At 36.3% G+C, this 21,784-nt stretch overlaps 2 protein-coding genes across 3 annotated transcripts; both read left to right on the top strand.

Moving 5' to 3' along the window:
* The first annotated feature begins 33 nt into the window (after nucleotides 1-33).
* Nucleotides 34-3,327, top strand: LOC137723020 (RHOMBOID-like protein 1). Its single transcript, XM_068462175.1, has 6 exons — nucleotides 34-476; nucleotides 1,109-1,272; nucleotides 1,446-1,609; nucleotides 1,707-1,972; nucleotides 2,530-2,656; nucleotides 3,175-3,327. Exons 1-6 carry the CDS (start codon nucleotides 145-147, stop codon nucleotides 3,295-3,297), a joined length of 1,176 nt encoding a protein of 391 aa, XP_068318276.1. The 5' UTR covers nucleotides 34-144; the 3' UTR covers nucleotides 3,298-3,327.
* Nucleotides 3,328-4,156: 829 nt separating this feature from the next.
* On the top strand, nucleotides 4,157-11,338 carry LOC137723584 (ribonuclease II, chloroplastic/mitochondrial-like). Of its 2 annotated transcripts, XR_011066941.1 has the most exons (15): nucleotides 4,157-4,536; nucleotides 4,956-5,097; nucleotides 5,262-5,375; nucleotides 5,483-5,560; nucleotides 5,630-5,761; nucleotides 6,562-6,783; nucleotides 7,000-7,182; nucleotides 7,344-7,406; nucleotides 7,519-7,625; nucleotides 7,701-7,850; nucleotides 8,439-8,598; nucleotides 8,988-9,383; nucleotides 10,017-10,241; nucleotides 10,604-10,799; nucleotides 10,901-11,338. XR_011066941.1 is itself a non-coding variant. In XM_068462783.1 (14 exons), the coding sequence occupies exons 1-14, from the start codon at nucleotides 4,256-4,258 to the stop codon at nucleotides 10,724-10,726; spliced, it is 2,376 nt and encodes a 791-aa protein (XP_068318884.1). In that variant the 5' UTR covers nucleotides 4,157-4,255; the 3' UTR covers nucleotides 10,727-11,338. The 2 variants fall into 2 exon arrangements, 1 of the variants encoding a protein (XP_068318884.1); XM_068462783.1 differs by having other exon boundaries at nucleotides 10,604-11,338.
* The last annotated feature ends 10,446 nt before the right edge of the window (nucleotides 11,339-21,784 follow it).

Below are 21,784 nucleotides of genomic sequence, written 5' to 3'. Positions count from 1 at the left end.
GGCACTGTCGGCAAAGAAGCAGTTCAGATTTAGGCCAGCAGCTTAACGTTGACTTTCTCTAAAACCTCCATTCTTTCTCTCTCATCATCTCCCTCTTCACATTCAACAACCTTCATTTCCCAAACCAATCATTCGATTCTTACAATGGCGGGGGAGCCACCGTCGTCGGGGGCCCAAATGAAAGTGAACTCACGGCGGCACCACAACGTAGTCCACCCAGTAGACATCGAGACGCCGCCTGTAGCCTCCCCAGCTCCGGCCGCGTCTCCGCCCGTGTACAGAGAGATCAAGCATTTTAAGAAATGGGTTGTCTGGCTGATTCCTGTATTTATTGCTGCCAATGTTGTTATGTTCATCATCACCATGTACGTCAACAACTGTCCCAATAACTCCGTCTCTTGCATTGCCACGTTCTTGGGGAGGTTCTCCTTCCAGCCTTTTAAGGAGAACCCGCTTCTAGGACCCTCTTCATCGACGTGAGTTCTTAATTTCTGCTGTTAAATTTGAATAATTGTGTTTGTTTTTCGCTTCGACTTTGCTTTTTAAGTTTTCATATTTTGTAGAAACATGTTTATCCAAGTTTAGAACTTTATGTGGAATCGTGGTGTTTGGAGCTTTGGAATTAGATTTCCAATTTGTGTTGTCTCAACTTTTAATCTCATTTGCGGCTGACCCTTTTTTAGCTGTTTATGTTATGAAAATTGTTGACTGAATTTTTTGACAAACAATAGGATAATTACACGAAATACATCTAAACTACGGGAGAGGGATTCGAACTTGTAGAGAGTGGAGCTCACTGCTCTAGCCAACTTGGCCAAACCCATGTTCTCGAAAATTTTTAATTTGATACATTTTGTTTGTTCTCGTTCCAATTTACGTTTTAAGCAGACTGCTGGTTTTCATTGTTTCCGTTGCTCTATTTCCGTAAAAACATGTTTTACAAGTTTGGGGATTGATCTGAAATCATTTGGTGGGTGTTTGTAATCAGTGTTTTCGATCGGGGTGGACACTTTAGCATTTTTTTTTTTTTTTTTGTTGCTGTAAAGGTGGTTAATTGAAAGATATTGTAAGTATGAAGTGGTATTGTGTTGGATTTTGGTTGGTTTAGGTTGCAGAAGATGGGGGCTTTGGATGTAAAGAAGGTGGTTGACAGACACCAGGGGTGGCTTCTAATCACTTGCAATTGGTTACATGCGGGCGTCTTCCATTTATTGGCTAATATGCTGAGCCTTTTAGTCGTTGGATATCGGCTAGAGCAAGAGTTCGGCTTTGGTATGTATTCCAAATCAGTTTTGTTTATTTAATTTTGTGATTATAAGCATTTTCATTGTTCAAGGACTGATGGTTCTTCTTTTACAATGCAACAAGTTAGGCTTTCGGTTTAGTTAACTTCTTGTCAGTATACAAAGCTGTAGTTCATGCCCTTTAAAATGTTTTCGTTGCAGTCCGAATTGGGTTGCTATATGTCATCTCTGGACTTGGTGGGAGTTTGTTGTCTTCGCTTTTCATCCAAACAAACATTTCAGTTGGTGCTTCTGGTGCACTTTTCGGGTTGCTGGGAGCCATGCTTTCTGAACTTATCACTAATTGGACATTATATGCTAGTAAGGTAATTGCTGAACTACTTTAAAGGAACTTCATACTTCAGAAAACAAAAAATTTGGTTACATTCAGGATCCCGTATCTAAGTCATTATTCTTGTTCAGTTTGGAGCACTTTTCACCCTCCTGATCATCATAGCAATCAATTTGGCAGTGGGAATACTCCCACACGTTGACAACTTTGCTCATATTGGAGGATTCCTCTCGGGATTTTTTCTTGGGTTTGTGTTTCTTATCCGCCCCCAGTTCGGATGGGTTAACCAAAGATATGCTGCTCCTGGTCCAGGATATGCCTCATCTCAAACAAAATCGAAGTTCAAGACCTATCAGTGCATTCTGTGGGTCCTCTCTGTGATAGTTTTAATTGTTGGGTAAGCCAATTTGTTTCTGTGCTTCTATACACTTCTTGTTTCCATTTTAGGCTGCCGTAGTACTTGTAGTAAAAGTATATATGAAAGACTACAACAACAACAAAGCCTTATCCCACCAAGTGGGGTATATGAATCCTACAACGCCATTGCGCTCAGTTTTGCGCCATGTCTTCCGTTAGCTCCAAGTACTCCATGTCTTTTTATAGAGTCTCTTTCTAAGTCTTGCTACCCCTTTTGCTCTGACTCTATCTCATAATTGCATCTTCTAATTGGGAGCATTTGTAGGTCTTCGGTTTACATGTCCAAACCACCTTAATTGATTTTCTCTCATCGTATCTTCAATTGCCGCCACTTATTTTTGTTCTTGCTTTTCTTCTTTGTTGTATGTTCTCCTTCTATTACGTCATGTCAAAATTGGTACGAAAGGGATATCATATATAGTAAACTTAGGTAGTTTGGATTTACGCCTGGCTAGGAAATTTCTGTAATTTGGAAATTTAGTAGTCAATTACATAACACAAATTTATAATCTAAACAGATTTTTGCTGATATGACAGGTTTACAGTTGGCCTGGTTATGCTTCTTCGGGGAGTTGATGCCAATAAACATTGTTCTTGGTGTCATTATTTATCTTGTGTCCCTACTTCAAGATGGAGCTGCAACACGGAGCCTGCGTACTGCACGGTACTTAACACTCTACGCCCGCTCCACCTTCTGCATATTATATAAAACACGCAATCAATTTTAACAATTCAAACCATTTTTCTAAAATTTGATCAACTTTTTGCCTGGGTGAAAAGGTCTTGACTATCAATGTACTGAAAATATTGTCATCTGAGTTTACTTAAACTAGGTTGTGTAAATTTTTAGAAAATAAAAGGGTAAAGGAATTGAGGAAAGATAGTAGCAGTTGATAGTCTCGAATCTCGTTACCCATGAAGACATGCCATGAAAACAGAAGATTACCTTCAATTGATAACGCATCTTTGTAAAGTTATTAATAGACGCTAATTGTCCAAGTCCGTGCATGTCAGACGGAATTGGTCATTAGAAAGAGTCAGTTTATATATAGTCTTGTCCTCTATGCAATAATGTTTTGAGGCAATGTACGTATGGCACTAGTGAGCAGAAAGGGTCTTGCCAGTACTGATCTGGTGATAACCGCATCGATCTGACTCCTGTGTGCTATGATCTCACTGCAGTCAAACCAGATGGGTGATCAAATCTATTTAACATGCTCGAGCAATGGTAAAAATGGCACGTATGCGATTCCAAATGCAAGCAGTTCTCAGATCCAGGGGCTATGTTCTCAGCTTTGCGGTTGATTTTTGCAGCCGAGAGGTTCCATCAGTTGCTCAGATGTATAAATTTGCTGTCACGGATTTCTGTTTTTTCGTTCTGATGCGTTTGTTTTTATATGTATTCATATCATTGTGTAACCTTGACTCTTGATCTTTAACATCAATACGATTGATTTGTTCTTTTTTTTATACAACATGGATCTAGCAGCAAGTGAATGCATGCGAAAATATGTATTCAGCTACTGTTTTTTTCTTGCAAGTTTACCAACCGACCATGTTTACCAAAAATTTACTAAAGTAGTAAATTACATTTCATCCCTCTGAAGTTTTTGTGCAATTGCAAACTCCTACCTCATATTCTTAACATTTTAATGCTATTTACAAACTTACGAGTTCAATCAGTCATTGTATCTGACCGTTAAATAATAACATGACAATGATTAATCCTGCATTTATGTTGACGTGGAAAAGAATGTTAATGATGAATAATATATAAAAACATAAAACTTGAAAGTGAAAACAACTCAAAGCATTTTTAACTTGTATTAGCACTTCAGTCTTGTCGTATCTTTTTACACTTGTGAGTAAAAATCTGCGGTTAGACTCTCATAAATTGCGAGTTCAATTTAAGTTTTTTTACTTTCCATTGTGCGTTTTATTTCAATAATTACAATTCATTGTATTACTTATCCAACTCCGCACCATAATACCATTATATAAAAAAAAATTATATTCAACTTTCTTGCATGCTTTTTCTCTAACTGTACCACAAAACTAAAAACCGAAATAGTTATTAAATAAGCATACTTTTATATAATATTGAGTGTGAGAACTTATATTATTTGGGTGTGACAAAACTCAAGCAAAAGGGCGGGTGTAAGAACAAACATTTCGCTGTCGCAAAGTGGTATCCCATTTTATCAACAACAGAAGCAGAGCAAACCAAAAACTCGCTCGCATTTCCCCAAACCTTTCATCCGCCATGGCGGTTCGAGCCGTCGGAAGCTCCACGGTCTTCCGCTCCGCCTCCTCTTCGGCTTCCTCACCCACTCTCCTTTCCTTCCGCTGCTGCCCTTGCCATTTCACTACTCTCCAATTCCGCCGATTCTCCAAATTAGGCATTCGCTTCCCGATATTTCGGTCCGGTAAGCTAGCTCCAGGCCATGGCGGCGTTCAAAGCACCTCCGTTCACGGCCTCGTCAATAGCGTCATGGAAGAGCTGGGCGCCCTGCGCAGACGGAGACTAGTTCGCGCTGCCGCCAAGTAACTTCTCCCTCTCTCCCTCACAAAATTATCACATTTCTTTTAATTTTCTTTTCATTATCCTTGATTATGAACTTAGAGGACTTAGACCTCGTTTGGTATAGAGAACTGGATTGGATATGTGAAAGGAATAAATGTGGCGAAATTCTAGGTAGGAGATGGATTAATGGAGAAGAAAACTTATTCGTTGTAGGATAAGAAGGGAGAACATTCATGTCTAATCGCAGTCTAATCCCCTCGAAATGACCTCCGGTAAACCTTTTCCGGTTATCCGTTTCAGTCCAATCCAATCCCATCCAATCCTAGAGCCAAACGAAACTTAATGTAATTATGTGGTGTTTGGTTAAATAGAAAGAAAAAGGCTGAACTTTAATGCAAATATGATATTTACTATTGTGTGGCGTGGAGCTGACAAGTAGTGGATGGATTGTAGAAGATAAGCTTGTGAGCCGGACACTGCAGCAAGGTCTGCTACTGGAGTTCAAGAAGGATGCAGAGAGAGTGTTGCTGGCCGTTGCGCAGAAACCTGATGGCAAGAAGAACTGGATGGTGTCCGATCAGGTTCTACTAGAAACACAAAACAACTAATGCGGCATATTAATAGGTTGCTAAGTGTTGGAAAACTCTTTGTTCTTTGTTCTTAGCCTTAATAAACGCAAAGATTGTAGCTTGTTTGTTTTGCTGGTATTCTGAAATTTGTGTTTTGATTGTTGTACTTATGTCAGAATGGTGTTACATCGTCAATTAAACCACAACAAATTACGTATATTGTTCCCGGTGTTGAGAACTTTGACCACACAGAGATATCAGACTTTATTCAGAAAGCTCAAGATAACTCGGTTAGTGAATTGGTTCTTGCCCAAAAGTAGTTGTGGATAAGAATGTTTACGTTTTCTTGTCTGCTGGTTTGTGTTTTTGGTGAAGGATATTTGTTGGTCTGGTGCAGGATCCAGCACTGCTTGAATTCGCTTGGGTTGAGCTCCTTGAAAAGAATAAGCGGTTGACGGCAGAAGAATTAGCCGAGGTACTGTACATTCAAGTTAAAGTTTTTATGTACTACTGCTTCTTCAATGACGCTAGCTCATCCACACAGATGATATTTGGTAGCGTGGAACCTCTTGAATGCTACTGTGCTCATTTGTTGCTTTCAGAAGATGAAGTATACTTCACTGTGCTGGAGACAAAGGGTTCTCGCTCTATATATGGTCCTCGACCTGCTCTGCAGGTACATTATACTTTGGTTCAATATCTTTGTCCAAGAAAACGGTTCATGTGGGTCCAGATTCCTATTACATATGTTTCCTTGGCTTGGACATGTCTAACTCTATGGTTCCTCATGTTAGATGTGTTTCAAGAAAGAGTGATTCTAGTAAGATGTATGCTTGAAAGAGTGATATTGTCATTTGTAAGTCACTCTATCTTCATAATTTTGTACTAGATGGTAAAGAAAATTTATTAGAACTTGATTGTTGTAGACTGTTGGTGCATATTACCCAGGTGATTTATAATTTAATAATGTCCAAGCTGAAGTTGATCATCTTAGGATGGTTTCAGCATACTGGCAGATACTAATCTTGCCACTCAACTAAAAAATATTCTTTTGTTTCATGTTTTGGCATCTTTACATATAGGGGGAGCTTCATAAGAGGGATCCTGCTTCATTGTTCATGGAGTGAGATAGGTTAGTGCCCTGGCATTGACCTTTTTGTGGCCATGTATTGACCATGTAGTGATTTTTAGAGTTCAGTGCTTTTGTCTTGGTTTTGGCCTCACAATATAAGGGTGCTATCTATATATTTCAAAAAGAAAAAAACAGTTATTCTTGACATCTGTTAGAAGTGAATGCAAGATTATTGGATTGAGTAATCTGTGATAGCCTTCATCTTGATTGCTTGTTTGCTTTTCCATCTGTTAGAAGTGAATGCAAGATTATTGGGTTGAGTAATCTGTGATAGCCTTCATCTTGATTACTTGTTTTCTTTTCCAATAATCTTACCATGAAAGTCATTTTGTTTGAGGAACTAGGTTGAGGAACTTCTGTGTAGGAAGCTCGCAAAGGAGGCTGCTGAGAAAGAACTGCAGGAGTTTAAACAATTACTGAAATCTGCTAAGGCAATGCCTTTAGATGCTAAACCTCCCAAATCTTCTTGGTTGGTAGAAGAGAAAATCAGACACAAAATTGAGTCTCTTGAAGCTTATGCTATTGATGCTTGCACAATTGATGACCAAAGGAAAACAGCTGGAATAGTAAGTCTGACTTAAACGACAGTGTTTTAGTTTGCTGTTTTGATAGGTACTTACTACTAAGCTCTGTAAATGTATGGGTTTCCAAGAGAAAGGTTACCCTCATATGATATTTCAGGAGCAAAAGATCTTGAATGATGTTCTACCCTAATTCCCTGTGTCATAATACATGATGCTTTGTTCTTGATCTATATCTTCTTGTATATACATTTTTGTCAGATCCTAAGAACAATGGGGATGGTAAAAACAGCCTCATCAGCTTTGAATCTCCTCATAGACATTGGCTATTTTCCTGAACATGTGAATCTTGACCTATTGAAATTGAACATCCGTACTGATCATTCAGATGAAGTTATATCATCTGCAGAACATCTTTTGTCAGATTCCTCTGATTCAGATGAGGTTAGCCTGTTTCATTTATCAGTGTAGTAATACTCATGGGGAATCTTATTCAGTATATAATTTTCAGATCACGTACTTAATGCTGTGTGGAATCATTTTGTGTGTGTGAAAATAATTAGTTAAATAATTAGACAATAATTCTGTAAATGTTCTTTCTGTAGATTGAAAGGCGAGATCTCACTCACTTGAAGGTCTATGCTATTGACGGGGACGAGGCTGATGAGGTATGTTTTGCACATGCCTAATACTGATATCATCCTCTGATGTCAAAAAAGTAAATTTTGCCATGTCAAAGTTTGACCTCTCTTGTGAAATTTTTTTGTTGTAATATGTTAGCTCGATGATGCCCTGAGTGCAACGAGGCTACAAGATGGACACATTAAAATATGGATTCATGTTGCAGATGCAACTAGGTTTCTTCAACCTGGGAGCATAGTAGACAGGTAGCTCTTGACTCTACAAAACAAAGTGGATATATGTTTGTGTTTCACTCATTTTTTATTAGTTATAATGTATAGGGAGGCAATGAGAAGAGGAACTTCTGTATTCTTGCCCACTGCTACTTATCCTATGTTCCCAGAGAAACTTGCCATTGAGGGAATGAGTATGCAACAAGGAGAGATTTGCAATGCGGTTACTGTATCTGTGGTGCTGCACTCCAATGGAAGGTAAAACATTTTTGTTTGCATTTGCCCCTCTCTTTGAGATCTCATCCCAATCGATGCTGTATTTTATTTTAATGGAGTTACACGGAGGGCTTGGGGACTGTTACTTCATACTTGGATATGTGTATGAAGGTGGTGGTTAGATATATTTTGAATTTGAATGAATCCTTATTCTACTGACAGTGGAATGAGTAAATCATACTGTTGTCAGTAGGATAATTCCAAAATCCACATTACGTACCTCTCACCTGGATATGTGTGTTATGACCTTAGTTTTATGCCACCACCATATTTATGTCTCTTATACCAAAATGAATGGCAACCTGTGTGTTGACTTATGTCTGGTACTTCATAGCAGTTTAAGACATCCAACTTAACCTAGGGGTCTTCGATTACCAACTATATATTTAGATTCTTAGAATGTTCCTACCTTTGTGAATATTTACACTGAAAGATTATATAATCATTCGGAACAAGTTGGGTGGATGTTTCTTTCAAGCATCATAGCTTTCGCTAATTTGAAGGGTAGTTTTCTTTTTGCCTACTAAATTTTACTAATGAACTAACTCTACCTTCTTTGGGGTTTGGCAGCATTGCAGAATATTCAGTGGACAACTCAATTATTAAACCAACATACATGTTGACATATGAGAGTGCATCTGAGCTTCTTCATTTGAACCTGCAAGAAGAGGCTGAACTGAAAATCCTGTCTGAGGCTGCAACTCTCCGGTCAATATGGCATCGAGAACAGGTTGAACTTAAAGAACCAGAGCCAATTTAATTCTGAACCTTTGTAGTGTGACTTAAAAGTTCCAATAGATATTTTTGGTGTCTCATGATCCTCATAATCATGGTTGTACTATTCATAATAACATGGACCCTATAGAGATTCTACTATAAATATTAAGCATATGCAAAATCGTTAAGATCATAATTATTGGGAACAAATGGGAAAAAAAAAGAAAAAAGAAAAAAAAAATCTAAAACTCATTTCGAACAGTTTCATTGATAAAACAAACATGCATTTACATTTGTTAAAGGACAATATTGGTTTAAGATCTCCGCAAGGATGGTTTTGTAGCAATGATATATATCAGTAACCCTCCAATTCTTCTGACAATAACCATGTGCATTTCTCAGGGTGCAATTGACACAGCCACATTGGAAGCACGCATCAAAGTGGTTAATCCAGAGGATCCGCAGCCTGTGATTAATTTGTATGTAGAAAACCAGGCAGACCCTGCAATGCGACTTGTCACTGAGATGGTGGTACTCTGCGGAGAAGTTATAGCCACTTTTGGTTCTAGAAATAACATTCCTTTACCCTATAGAGGACAACCCCAATCCAACATCGACACCTCTGTGTTTGCACATCTTCCAGAAGGACCTGTTAGAAGCTCTGCTCTTGTTAAACTAATGCGTGCTGCTGAAATTGATTTCAGAAAACCTATACGTCATGGAATTTTAGGACTTCCAGGTTATGTTCAGTTTACATCTCCCATCCGTAGATACATGGATCTACTAGCTCACTATCAGGTGATTTTCTTTCATATAAGTATAGTTCTTAATAATCTTCAACGTAAAATGTGCACCTTGCCCCTTTTGGGTCTGCTATCAACAAAATCATAGTGTTTTTGATCTCTTGTCTGCCTTTTGCAAGTAGACAAAAAATATGGTCATGAATGAATGGCTTTCAGTTAAGTGTCACTGCTGTGTCGAGTCTACTGTTCAAAACAGAGGAGGAAAGAGTGTTGTTTTAAAAAAGAAAATGAAAAACCAGATGTATGAAGGTAATCAAATCATATTGCTGTCTGTGTTTCCTCTGTAGGACAGTATTTGCTTGCAGAATAAAAATGCAGGTATTTTATGTATTTACCCTTTTTAAACCCCGTCTTTAGCCATATTCTTCTCACGGGGAATTCTGGAAGAAAATTGGTGCTTCACCATATCTTTTGAACAGTTCTACGAGGGTCGTCCTGGTTGCACACATTTATTTGACCTTACTGATTAAATCTTTTAAATTCGACAAAGCCAATGTCAAAGAGTTTAAGGTGGCAGGGCCAAGTGTTATGACTTCTTCATGTTTTGTAAATTTTTGTTTTTACACTGCATTCAGCCAAATTGTTGAGATAATATCGTTAAGCATTGATGAATGGATTTGTTATGTAGGTGAAAGCATTTCTTGCAGGGGAATCTCTTCCTTTCTCAGCTGGTCAGTTAGAAGGGATGGCATCTATTGTGAACATGAATGTAAGAGTAGCAAGGAGGCTCTTCATCAGCAGTCTTCGGTACTGGATATTAGAATATCTGAGAAGGCAGCCAAAAGAAAAAGAGTATCGTGTGCTGATTCTTAGATTCATCAAGGATCGGATTGCGGCCATATTGTTAATTGAGGTATCATCCCCTTGCATCTTTTAATTGTAAATGCAGATATTCGTGTCATGCATTCTTTGTAGTTTGAAACTTCTTGTATTGTATTACGTCTGAGTAATTAGTTATACAGTTTTATGATGAGTAAAGCTACACTTACTACCTAATTGTACCATCATTTCTACCATCTCTCTAATAGAGATAGGGCCTGCCAACGTATGCGGGTCCCATCTCTATTAGAGAGATGGTATAAATGATGGTACACTAGGTGGTAAGAGTAGCATTTTTGTTTTATGATATTATTATAACGACTTTTGTGGAAATATAGTATACGCAGATCGAGTGTGTACATATAAGTCAATTGTATCCAACTTAAAATTTTGCAGGTGGGACTTCAATCTTCCGTGTGGGTGTCCGTGGGAGCTCAAATTGGAGATGAAGTTCTTGTTCGGGTAGAAGAAGCTCATCCACGCGATGATGTGCTTTTACTTAAAGAGGTTGTCATTTGAGGGATAAAGATAGATTCGTTTCACCGGATTTTGTCATCAGAGACAGTCGCTGATGTGACAATGATCTCTATGGGTAAGCGATGTTCTCTTGTTACACCAGCTGTGAGGAATTATTGTAAGCATCGTCACCTGCAGCAGTTGATGCCCGAGCATTATTCTTGTCAAACCCTCCAGGAAAACCGTCAAATATGATGAACAGGAATTCGCTTCAAGACCTTAGCTCTGCATGTGGCCCGTACTCCACTTGTTTTTCTGTGGGCTATTGGCATCCAATTTCTTGGGCTATATTGCTCAATACATGGCCGAAATGGCAGGTCAGCATTAGACGCAAGGGATACCATTTCCTGGTGAGTTTTGTGTATTTCCCGCGTCAAATTTTGATTGATTTTAGAAGTAAGCATTTGTATATAATCTGTTCAATTCGAAACTAGCAGAAGTTTGAGAAATAGTATATGAATCAGAAAATTTGAAGATGTCAAGACAGACGATGGTGTAAATTTGCATAGCTGAAGTTTTAAGAAAACTCGAGATACTATGCGATCCTTGAAATAAGGAGTGTTGAAAAGTGGTGCATTTGTAAATCTTATCAGTAAAATATTTTAGTTTTCCGTTCGCAGTTGACCTTCAATGTTTGTGGAATGGTGGTGGTTTGTCAATTTGCACAAGATGGTAGAAAAATGGATCCGATTGTTTCAGTTTGATACTTGCTATTACCTGTTTTTTGAATGGAGAGATTGCGTTTAGTGGGTTAATAGGTAGTTGTTCGGGGAAAGGTAATCAGTGGGAATCGAACTAGAGCTAGAATGCATAGACATGAATGTTTTTCGCTACTGGGGTAAAGTACCATTTGCCATAATTGATATTACTTGTTTCTTGTTTATGGTTATTTCCTGTTTTCTTTTTCTATGCCTCTGCAATGCCAATTATTTTTTGCCACCCATTTAAACATATGCTTTTGAAATTCGCAGAATTAGAGACGTTAGTATGGCTACGGAGGTTTACGTGAGGATAACAAACTTAGGTACGGGTGTGTCACCATGTTATCCACATGCATCTCTTACTAAAGCATGACTTCTTTTATATTCATATTTTGGTCTCATCTAATTTCGTCCAATTCCACTTGATGCTATTCTAATCAAGCAGTCCTACTAGACATTACCTGAATCAGACAACCCTACCAATATTTTACGTGAGGATAACAAACTTAGGTACGCATCTCGTCATGTTATCCGCATGCATCTCTTACTAAAGCGTGACTTCTTTTATATTCATATTTTAGTCTCATTGAATTTCGTCCAATTTCACTTGATGCTGTTCTAATCAAGCAGTCCTACTAGACATTACCTAAATTAGACAACCCTACCGATATTTTATTTTGAGAAGATGTCAATAGCTACATCGTAAAATATATGAAGTACTTGGAGCAAACGGAAGATTTGGTGCAAAACCGTACCCAATGTTGTTATAGAATTCTTATAGTCAATCCTACTTAATAATATAAGATTTGGTGTGGTAGTTGTTGTCGTCTATAGCTGCATCGTGCATGTTAGCTTTTACAGTCAGTCACGTGAGAGGATAAAATGTAAGTAGTAATTGCCTTCAAGCCGCGTACAGCAAGGGAGACATGCTTTTAAACTTCTGTGCTGCAGCTGCTGTTTGCAAAAACTGCATTGAAATTTTCCTGGATTTTCACGAGATTCACCTCACAGGGATCCTTCATCACCAAATAGCAAAGCTGCGTACATGATAATACTTGTCTAGGGTTTCACATGTTTCAGAGGCTAAATTAAAGTGCTAAAAGGTGCAAGATATATGGTGAAAATTTGAATTAGGGTTCATGTGTAGTAGTAGTGCACTAACATGGACACATAATCTCCAATGGCCTTTACTAGTTTTGTGTCCCCCATTTGTGAGGCTGTACCTAATTGCTTCGACACCTTTAGGGCATAATATGAACGGTTGTTAGCTTAGCTAGGGTTGGCTTCTGTTTTGGTCCTCAAATGGGCATGCATGATGAGGTAGCTAGCTAACTACCAAATGAGAGGGTGTGTGCACTTAACAGGTGGAGGAACCTCTCAATTTGCTCACTTACTATCGGATGTCCTATTTTTTTCACTAGTAAATGAAAATAGATGATGAAAAGTATAGTAGCTTAAAATTGACGTTGTTTTGCTTAACATGCAAGATTAGAGCAAAATCATCGAAACGATTACGAACTATGGTCAAATGATCGAGATCAAACGCAAAACTTAGGTTACATAAGAGGCATGAGCAATGTGGTCTAATAGATCTTTAGTAGTTCTCTTCTCAATGTTAAACAAGGTTTGGAATTTGATTCCTCATTTTCCGATACTAAAAGGAAGGGATTCATTTGTGCAGCCAACTCCAGCACATGGCTTGGGTTGTGATTATCGGCTGATGGGTTCATGGATCGATCCAAAAGAAAACAAAGGGCCTTACAACATGTTTGAGGGATTGATATACGTGGGACTTGATGATGGTAGTAGGGGCCGGGCAGAAACACCGAGATCGAGCCAGTTATACGGGTGTAAATGTGATTTACATGTCAATTTAGTTACGGATTTCATGCCAATTCATTATACATAATACCTAAATTGATACAATTTCAAAACTTTAGAGGGCAATGTGAGAAAATTGAAATCTCATTGCTCATTTTGAAAAGCTCTCCAAACCAACATTATTGTTCAGAAAATTAGGAGTTTATTTTTGGTCCGATCGAAGTTAGTAGTTTAATGGGTACTACTCATTGACATGTCCTTTTATTGAGCCAGCCCCTCTGCAGGTGTTCCCCAACTCTGCCAACATTACATGCTAATCTGAGATATCAATCACATGTTTTGATTTGTTTGTAAATCACATCAGAGTATGATATACACATATTAATGTAGCAAATCCTTGTAAAGGTCCCAGTCTGCCCAACAAAAGCTCGTACACTCAATAGGTGCATGTATTAAACGACCATGCAAGAAATATAACTGTTGTCTTTGGGAGTAAAGAGAATATTTACCTCATTTTGGTGTTTCTGTCGGTAACTCATTTCAATAATTGTCTGCCCCGGCTATAACACTGTTTTCAAGGAAGCAACAGCCACGGAGCAAGTATAGCTGTTGTTGGCGTAGCTATGTTAGAATATGAGCATAAGTGTATTTTGGGATGTTTGAGTTCAAATTGGTTTAGAAAAGCTTATGAAAAGAGGATCACTTGTGCTAATTTACATGAAATTGGACTTAGTATGTAAACTGGTTTTTATCACTTATATTTTGATCATATATGGATTTTAATAAGGGAATCATTTGGATTAATCATCTATATAAATTGTGGACACTTGCTCTAACAGAATGACGGCTCATAATTGGACTAAGAGACCTATTGTAAGTCGAGTATATTGATTCTGCAAGAGAGGAGAAGCTCACTATTGAAGTCTACTATACATTATCTTCTTCGTTGTTTTTAAGGGTCAGATTAATTCTTACAAGTTATTGTTAAATGCGTGACAAACAATCCAATGTATGACAACTTTATTACTTCTTGTATGTCACACTTTAAAAATAACTACCTCAGCAATAACTATAAGTGCACTTGCTTCGTCACTATTATCCCATTTTCTTGTAGTGTGTAATAAGTCACATTGAATCTTAATGCAAGAGTAATATTAGATTCGCGAGATCACACTTCTCTAAATTCAGACACATCATTGACATCATAAAATTGATAAAATTGGCTCCTCTCTATTAGGGTACAGATTAATCACACTAACCAAATTGTGTTAACATTCACTACAAACTCACATTGTACATTGTTGGTCCCAGATGCATCGTAGAACCCTAATTTGAATTAAACATGATGAGACGAAACTACATATGCATGCATGTTCAAAAGAAACACCAAATATAAAATGGTTGGTGATGTACGTGTCCGATTGAGAGAGGTCGCAACCGTTCTGGTGAGGTCGAAACCCTAATTGTGTTTGGACGAATTAAGGGATGCAGAGAAGTGAGAGATCACATGGAAAGAGTAGAAAATCTGCAAGAGTTGTGTTGATGGATGATAGGTCAGGGGAAAAGTAGTCCGTAGAGGACCCCTCTGATCGCTTGCTTTTTCACCGACACCACATGGCATGCAGCTGTCGATCTTTCTTGTCACACCGTCCACTCCACTCTTTGTTCTTTGTTGAATTTTCATGGCATATTCACACAGCTCTCTCATGTGGGAGAATTTACATAGGTTCTTATTCCCTTACTATTTTCGTATTTTTGGAAACTTAAAAGTAGTTAATATAAGCAAATATAAATTGTGACAACTCTTGAATGGTATTGATTTTTAGTTGACGTTAATTCGGATTTGACTCTAGACAATATATAAGATTTTATTTCTTTTCAATGTATTTGTTAAAAGTAGGTTTATATATCTAGGTTTTATTTTCATTGAAGCACTATAATTCGTCACGGCACAACTTAGATGAATTCGAATCATTCTCCGCGATTGGAATAATTTTTATTTTATTTTCAATGTATTTGCTTAATTGAGCTAATGATATTAGATTAGGAAGCTTACAAGTGCGACAATTCTACACTGTTTATGACTTTTATTTTTATGTAATCTATACAAATGAAAAAGGGAAAAATAATCTACCATGTATGCTGCGTGATGGTATATCAAGAGATTGCCCATATCAAGGAGATATATAAATAAGTGAGAAATGTTAAGGGATTCTCTTAAAAGTGAGGCTCTCTATAAACTATCTGTCATCTCACAGTTTAACATCAATTCACGTGCTAATGTTATAAAATATTATACAAAAAACATAAAGTGATAGATAGTTCATGAAGAGCCTTTTGAGAGAATCCCCTTGTCATTTTCCAGTAATCAGTCAGCGAAGACTTTTTCAACTAGTAATTTGTACAATAAGAAAGGCATAATTTCGATTAAAAATGACAAATGCTTTCAACAACATGCAACTGAGGAGTGATCAATAAGAAATCCCGGTTCTCTTTTATAGATGTATAAAATAAATATAACTCACAACATAGAATTAGCCGTACACAGTTTCTGCAAACCGTGTCATTCTTTTTCTTGTTAATTAAAAGTCCAAGTTGGTATCAAACAACAATTATATATACACAAATCAAAAAGTCAAAAATTCGACAATGCATTTAGAAATATTAAGTCAATAGATGAAGCCAAATAATGTATAATTTAGAACACTATTGGCATGTTACTATGTTCTACAGACAGGAAAATACTAATGTTAATGTTGTTTAATTAATGTGAGCTTGTAATTTATATGAACAAATATATATTAGAGTCATCGATAAGTATAATACCATAATTTAATGATAGGCAGGTGATAGCTAACATGAAAATCCCTTTGCTTATCAGAGGGTACGGAATAATTTGGAGCATTGTCCTTTGGTTAGAAAACAGCAGAACTAATTTGAACATGGTCACTCTCTGCTCCGGATCATAGCTAAAATATTAAACAATGGTCAAACCTCAATAATATACATTGATACTTTAGCTATACGTCTCATCTCTCATCCTACACATAAATAGAATAATTTTTTTCTTTTTGTATATAAAAATTTGAGATTTTTTTTTTTTTGTCAAACGATAGATTTTGTTAGATTAGATGTTAGATTAGCCACCGATAGAGTTCGAACCCCTGCCGTCATGCAAGGGCTCAACTCAAAAAATTTGAGATTTGGCAATGATACTTATATGTATTTAATATAATCACATTTTGTTACGGTTAAATGATGATTGTATGAAATACATAAATTCACAATAATATATCTGACCGTCAGATTAAACACATGTAACAATTATAGTCAACCCCATAAATTTTATATAACTAGTAATTAAGCTACAACATTTTACTTTGAGAAATTAAGCTACAACATTGCTTGGCATGCATGGCTGTGTTTTAAAAATATTTTTTAATTTTTATTTAGAATATAGAAAGTTTATCATTTTTATAAGAATAAATCATGTTGGTTTGCATGCATTTAGAATTCTCATTACTCATTTAATTAATTCTTGTTAATCGGCTGGTCTATTTCGAAATGGACAGCAAGTTTGTTCTTTTATCAAATGGCCAGGCCTAAAGATTCCAAATATAAAGTAAATAAAAGCTTAGTGTTATTATTGGGTGTCTACTTGTCGCTAAACAAGCTTAGAGTTATTATTGTGAATGGTTAAGATACTTCTTCAACATAGGTCTTATAGACTGAACCGTCTTGTCACAACAAAGCCCGTTAAAACCCAAAACAAAGTTCCGAGAAAGAAAATAAAGAAAATAGATAATCAACCCATTGAAGCATTACAATGCATACGTTAATTATGGCAATTAGCTAGAGCAAAGTAATCTGCCCTTTTACATTCACATTCAAATACATATTTCATAAATTAGAGTAATTTAGGCTTGTTTAATAGACATTTCACTTTTTAATTCTCATTGTACAAGAAATCTGAAAACAAATAACTTGTTTGATAATTGTTATCAGCGTTCATTTAAAAAGTTGATAACCAAAAGCCGCAAGCTACTTGGGTGAATGATCAAGTTTTGGCTTGATTTTGAAAACTGAAACGAAAAATAAAAATAATTATTTAACGACTTCTCTAAATATTGTTTTGTTAAAAAAACACAAACTAACCCAATACATTAGCATTGGTTTATTGTTTTGTTTGACTTTGACGTAGTGGGATTTAACTCATATAAGCAATTTATGAAACCAACTTTTGAAGCGAAGTTGACACAAGCTCCCATTAACCGATATTCCATAATCCATAGACATGATTGGAGTCGGAGGCAAACAAATAATATAATAACTTAATTATATATGTAAGTGGGCGGCATATATAGCAAGAAAGCAAACTTTTAAGGACTATCTCGTTTCGTTGGAATGGAGTGCTATACGAAGAGAAAGCTCATGATGAAAGAGTATTTTCTAATGCTCCTCTGAAATATATAATCCTAAAATTGCATGCGATCGTGCTTGGATCCCAAAAAGCTTGTGTATTCACCCGTACACATGCAATGTAGTCAAAGTCAACCCTTTTAGAAAGCAATCAGCCACCATCCATACGATGATCGATGAATGAGACAAAGAAATGTCTGGAAACCCTAAATCAAATGTTGCATTGGTTTATCAATTTATTTTTGAATTAACAACAAGAATTGATATTTAAACTTTTCAAGTAGTAAAAATGTTTCATTTGTCTATATATTTCGGCCTCTTTGAATCTCACTTATTTTTTTTATGAAGTCAGATTCTATTGGTTAGATGTCAAAACAGTTTGCTAATTAGTAGAGTTTAGTTAGATATTAGAGATTAATTAGTCTTAATCTGTGCCACTTAAGCACTGAAATGTCTGTAAGATAATGCTTGTGTCCCTCTTATGAGGACTTACTATTGTTCCCTCTACTTATGATTAACGAATATTTACCGTCCGAACACATAATCGGAACTATTTATTCTCTTTATTATTCAATTTGGAAATCGTTCAGTTATCCATACATGTTAAACCAATCAACGGTTTTGGTAACGAGTAGCATTCGCATGATGAACTATCCATTTTTTAAGCATAGTTTTTGCAGATGTGATCGTTAGATGATGATATATAAAAAGAATGAATGGTTCCGATTATAATGTTTGGATGGTAAAAGTTCTTTAAACATAAGTAAATGACAAGTAAGACCCCCATTGGGGGACAAAAGCATTATCCATGTATGTAAATACTGATTGTTTATAGGCATGCTCATTGCTAAAGAAATGGAAGTTATTATTCGATTTCTCTTTACTTAAATCTCACTTACTTACAACAAATAATCAATTGTCATGTTATGCGTTACATCAATTAAAATTAGCACTCATCGATAATCTTTCATTTCAACGTAGATGGTTGTGAAATTTGTTTTGCATTTCGCTCATTCTTTCTTTCTCTTGAATCGGGTACCCACTTGGTATAAACACACTAACAAAATAAAATGTATAGAATCAATAAAAAGACAATTGATGATGGTAAACATTACAAATGGGGATCAAATTACAAACTAAGCAAAGCCCATGCATGCATATTGACTTGATACATTTGAATTAATTAACAAAGTTTGAGTTCCGTACACACAAAAATGGAAGGCCGTGTTGGGAGGGGGGCCAAGTGGGGCTAGTGTTGCAGTATGCAGCAGCTGAGTACGTACGTAATAAGCTAAAGCAACACCATCGATGCACATTTCATCACATGCCTCACTAATCTCCTTCACAAATTCACATTACACAACGTGGAAAATTTGGATCGGGGAGCAGAAGGAGAGATCGAAGAGGTAGGGCTCAAAGGCGATCTGGGGGGCACGTTCACATGTCTTGCCATGCATGGGGTTGGTGCTGTTTAGTTGAGGCAAAAGCCAACCTTCTTAACTCCATTGCCGATCGATATTGGTGATGATGATGACCCGGCAGATTTGCTAGATCTCGTTGCTCGGTGCATGAGTGGGACACCTTTTAAGTTTAAAACACATTAGGTGTCAAAAAGGGAAAGGGATCCTCTCCGGATCCCTTCCACCTAATCCACCAGGTCCGGGGATTCGGGCCATTGAAATTTGATCTAACGGCTAAAGTTATTATAACTTTTAAAGTGAATCCCTATTTGTAGCCATTGGTTTAAATTTCAACGACCCAAATCCTTAAACTTAGTGGATTAGAAGGAAGGGATCCAGAAAGAATCTCTTTCCATAAAAAAAAGTACTAGCTAGCTGGCTACACCTACCAGCCCACACATGTCCTCTCTAATCTCTAACCATAAGATCACCAATATGCCATCTTTTGAGTTGAGGGTTTCGTCGTAACTGTATTCAGAATGCTAAAAGCATTTTTAGATAACTAAATTTATAGTTTTTAGTGTAACAGAAACTCAAAAGTGTTTTATGTTACTAAAACAATTTCAATATTTTCTGAAAATGTACTTAATCATAAAGCACTGTAATTTTAACAAAATTTTCGACGTATAAAAGCGTTTTATGAACACAAGTATTTCCTATACACATTCAACCCAACAGTCCATTAACAAATGAACGCGCAATTAAAGGTGGTGGTCAAAGCAACATATGTGAACCTTTTTTGACACATTGTCACGTGAGAATAATATGTAAGAACCAAAATAAAACAAAGAAGAAGAAGAAGAAGGAAACACATAACATGTAGGTTAAAACTGCGCAGAGACTATAAATCGACTCTTTGTGGGATATTCTGCAGAATAAATACTAGCTAAAGTGATTAATCCATGCATTATTATGATATTGTCAAATTTAGTGTGCGGGTATTATCATTTGATCATGTTTCATGTTTCTCCATTTATCTCACGATGGTAACATGATTATATTTGTCTAATTTATTTAGCCATATATAGCTAGCTCCCTTGGTTCGAGGTTTTTATAGTAAAATATTAGGATGACCAAATTTTAAGACAATTTTTCATAAACCACATGATGTGGCGATTGATGGCTGGACTTCTTTTTTAATAATGTAAAAAAGAAGTCCGACCATCAATTGCCACATCATATGATTTATAAAATATATTAAAATTTTGAATTTTCTGCTTTAATTTTATGCAAGCATGTAGCAACGACGCCTTGAATTTGTTGCTTCATTTGTCATCAATGCTGTAAATATTATTTCTTTTTTGGATTGTTTAGTTTGAAATTTAAATTTTTTTTATTTTCAAACACAATCGTTCGATAAGTTTGTCATGATCTGATCATAGAGAAGCTCACGCTCAAAAGTAAATGAAAAATGATATCGGTTTGAGAGGTGAATTATTGCAATTGAACTTGATTTTATACTAGAGGTAGAATACCTTAGTTACAGGTTGATTACTCGATCTTCTGTATATATCTTTGTTCATGAAAGTCTGTTGGCGGGTTTGATACCCATTTTATAGGTATTTTGTGATTTGATATACGTACCGTAGGTGGATTTAATACCGAATGTATAGATACCATTGGTTGAATTTTGATACTGAATGTATAGGTAATTAAGAAACAAATGCAAAATTAGATTTTTAATCGAAACAACATGAATGCTGAGTTAAACGAAAAATTGAATGGGCCTAATTCAAAAGACTCCAAGCCATAATAACAAATTTTTTTTTTTATTAAAAGCACTCATGTAGGACAAGTTTATGATACTTCAAGTACAAAATTCCAGTTACATGGAGATATTGAACCTTTATGGATGAGGATCTCAGCAATTAGGGTTTCAACTTTCAGCTAGCTAGCCAGGTATGAACTTTGAATCATCACTCTTTGGTCCTTCCCTCCCTGCGCCCTTTGACTCACGGCGCCTTATGGTCTTTGATGGGCATTACTTAGATACTTAGCAACTTGCTACTACTACTTCTAATCCTTTGGTTAGGGTTAAGGTACACATCAATTCTCCAATTGTGAGTAGTCTTTTAATACAATGTAAATTCATCTTAGCATGTTAATTATATTATTGAATTGTTAATGCAACTCACGACTCACGAAAGTTTAGGTTGAGACAATATATATAACAGTACAATTTGATTGGTTTTCAATTGCTAGAACCACGCAGATATCTCTTCGACTTGTATAACTCAAGTCGTTAAAAGGATCACCCTAGAAAAAGATTTGTCATCCAAACAAGTGTTCAATCATTTTTATACATCTTTCGTCACGAGATTAGCTAATGGGTATCGAGAAGTTTTCATGAGCGCATATACAAGCTAAATAGATAATAAGCTCACACTAGCCCCCAACAAATTCAAGATACAATTGAAGCAATTTACCATATTTGTAAAGTAGCTTTCAAGTTGGGTTTCTGCTTCTTGATACATATGGATTATATATTTACATTTTTTTTTTTGTTGGAAGATATTTCTATTTTTTGAATATTTCATATAAGAAGTAGATCATTGAATTCCCTTTCTCCGAAATAAATGCATGATGTTTATAAATGGAAAAAGAAATGGAGGCTATTAAAATGGATTTCCACAAAAGAGGAGGGCAGGCAGTTGATATTG

Source organism: Pyrus communis, chromosome 17 (assembly GCF_963583255.1).
Source record: "Pyrus communis chromosome 17, drPyrComm1.1, whole genome shotgun sequence".
NCBI lineage: Eukaryota > Viridiplantae > Streptophyta > Magnoliopsida > Rosales > Rosaceae > Pyrus > Pyrus communis.
Note: the sequence above shows the minus strand (reverse complement) of the source record. Positions and strands in the feature narration are given on the sequence as shown.

What these genes read in the sequence shown, in the direction of transcription:
- LOC137723020 (XM_068462175.1), top strand. Translation starts at nt 145, where the DNA reads ATGGCGGGGGAGCCACCGTCGTCGGGGGCCCAAATGAAAGTGAACTCA. An exon ending in CTAGGACCCTCTTCATCGAC is followed by an intron (nt 477 to 1,108) that starts GTGAGTTCTTAA and finishes TGGTTGGTTTAG; the next exon opens with GTTGCAGAAGATGGGGGCTT. An exon ending in AGAGCAAGAGTTCGGCTTTG is followed by an intron (nt 1,273 to 1,445) that starts GTATGTATTCCA and finishes TTTTCGTTGCAG; the next exon opens with TCCGAATTGGGTTGCTATAT.
- LOC137723584 (XM_068462783.1), top strand. Translation starts at nt 4,256, where the DNA reads ATGGCGGTTCGAGCCGTCGGAAGCTCCACGGTCTTCCGCTCCGCCTCC. An exon ending in GTCCTCGACCTGCTCTGCAG is followed by an intron (nt 5,762 to 6,561) that starts GTACATTATACT and finishes TTGAGGAACTAG; the next exon opens with GTTGAGGAACTTCTGTGTAG. An exon ending in AAAGGAAAACAGCTGGAATA is followed by an intron (nt 6,784 to 6,999) that starts GTAAGTCTGACT and finishes CATTTTTGTCAG; the next exon opens with ATCCTAAGAACAATGGGGAT.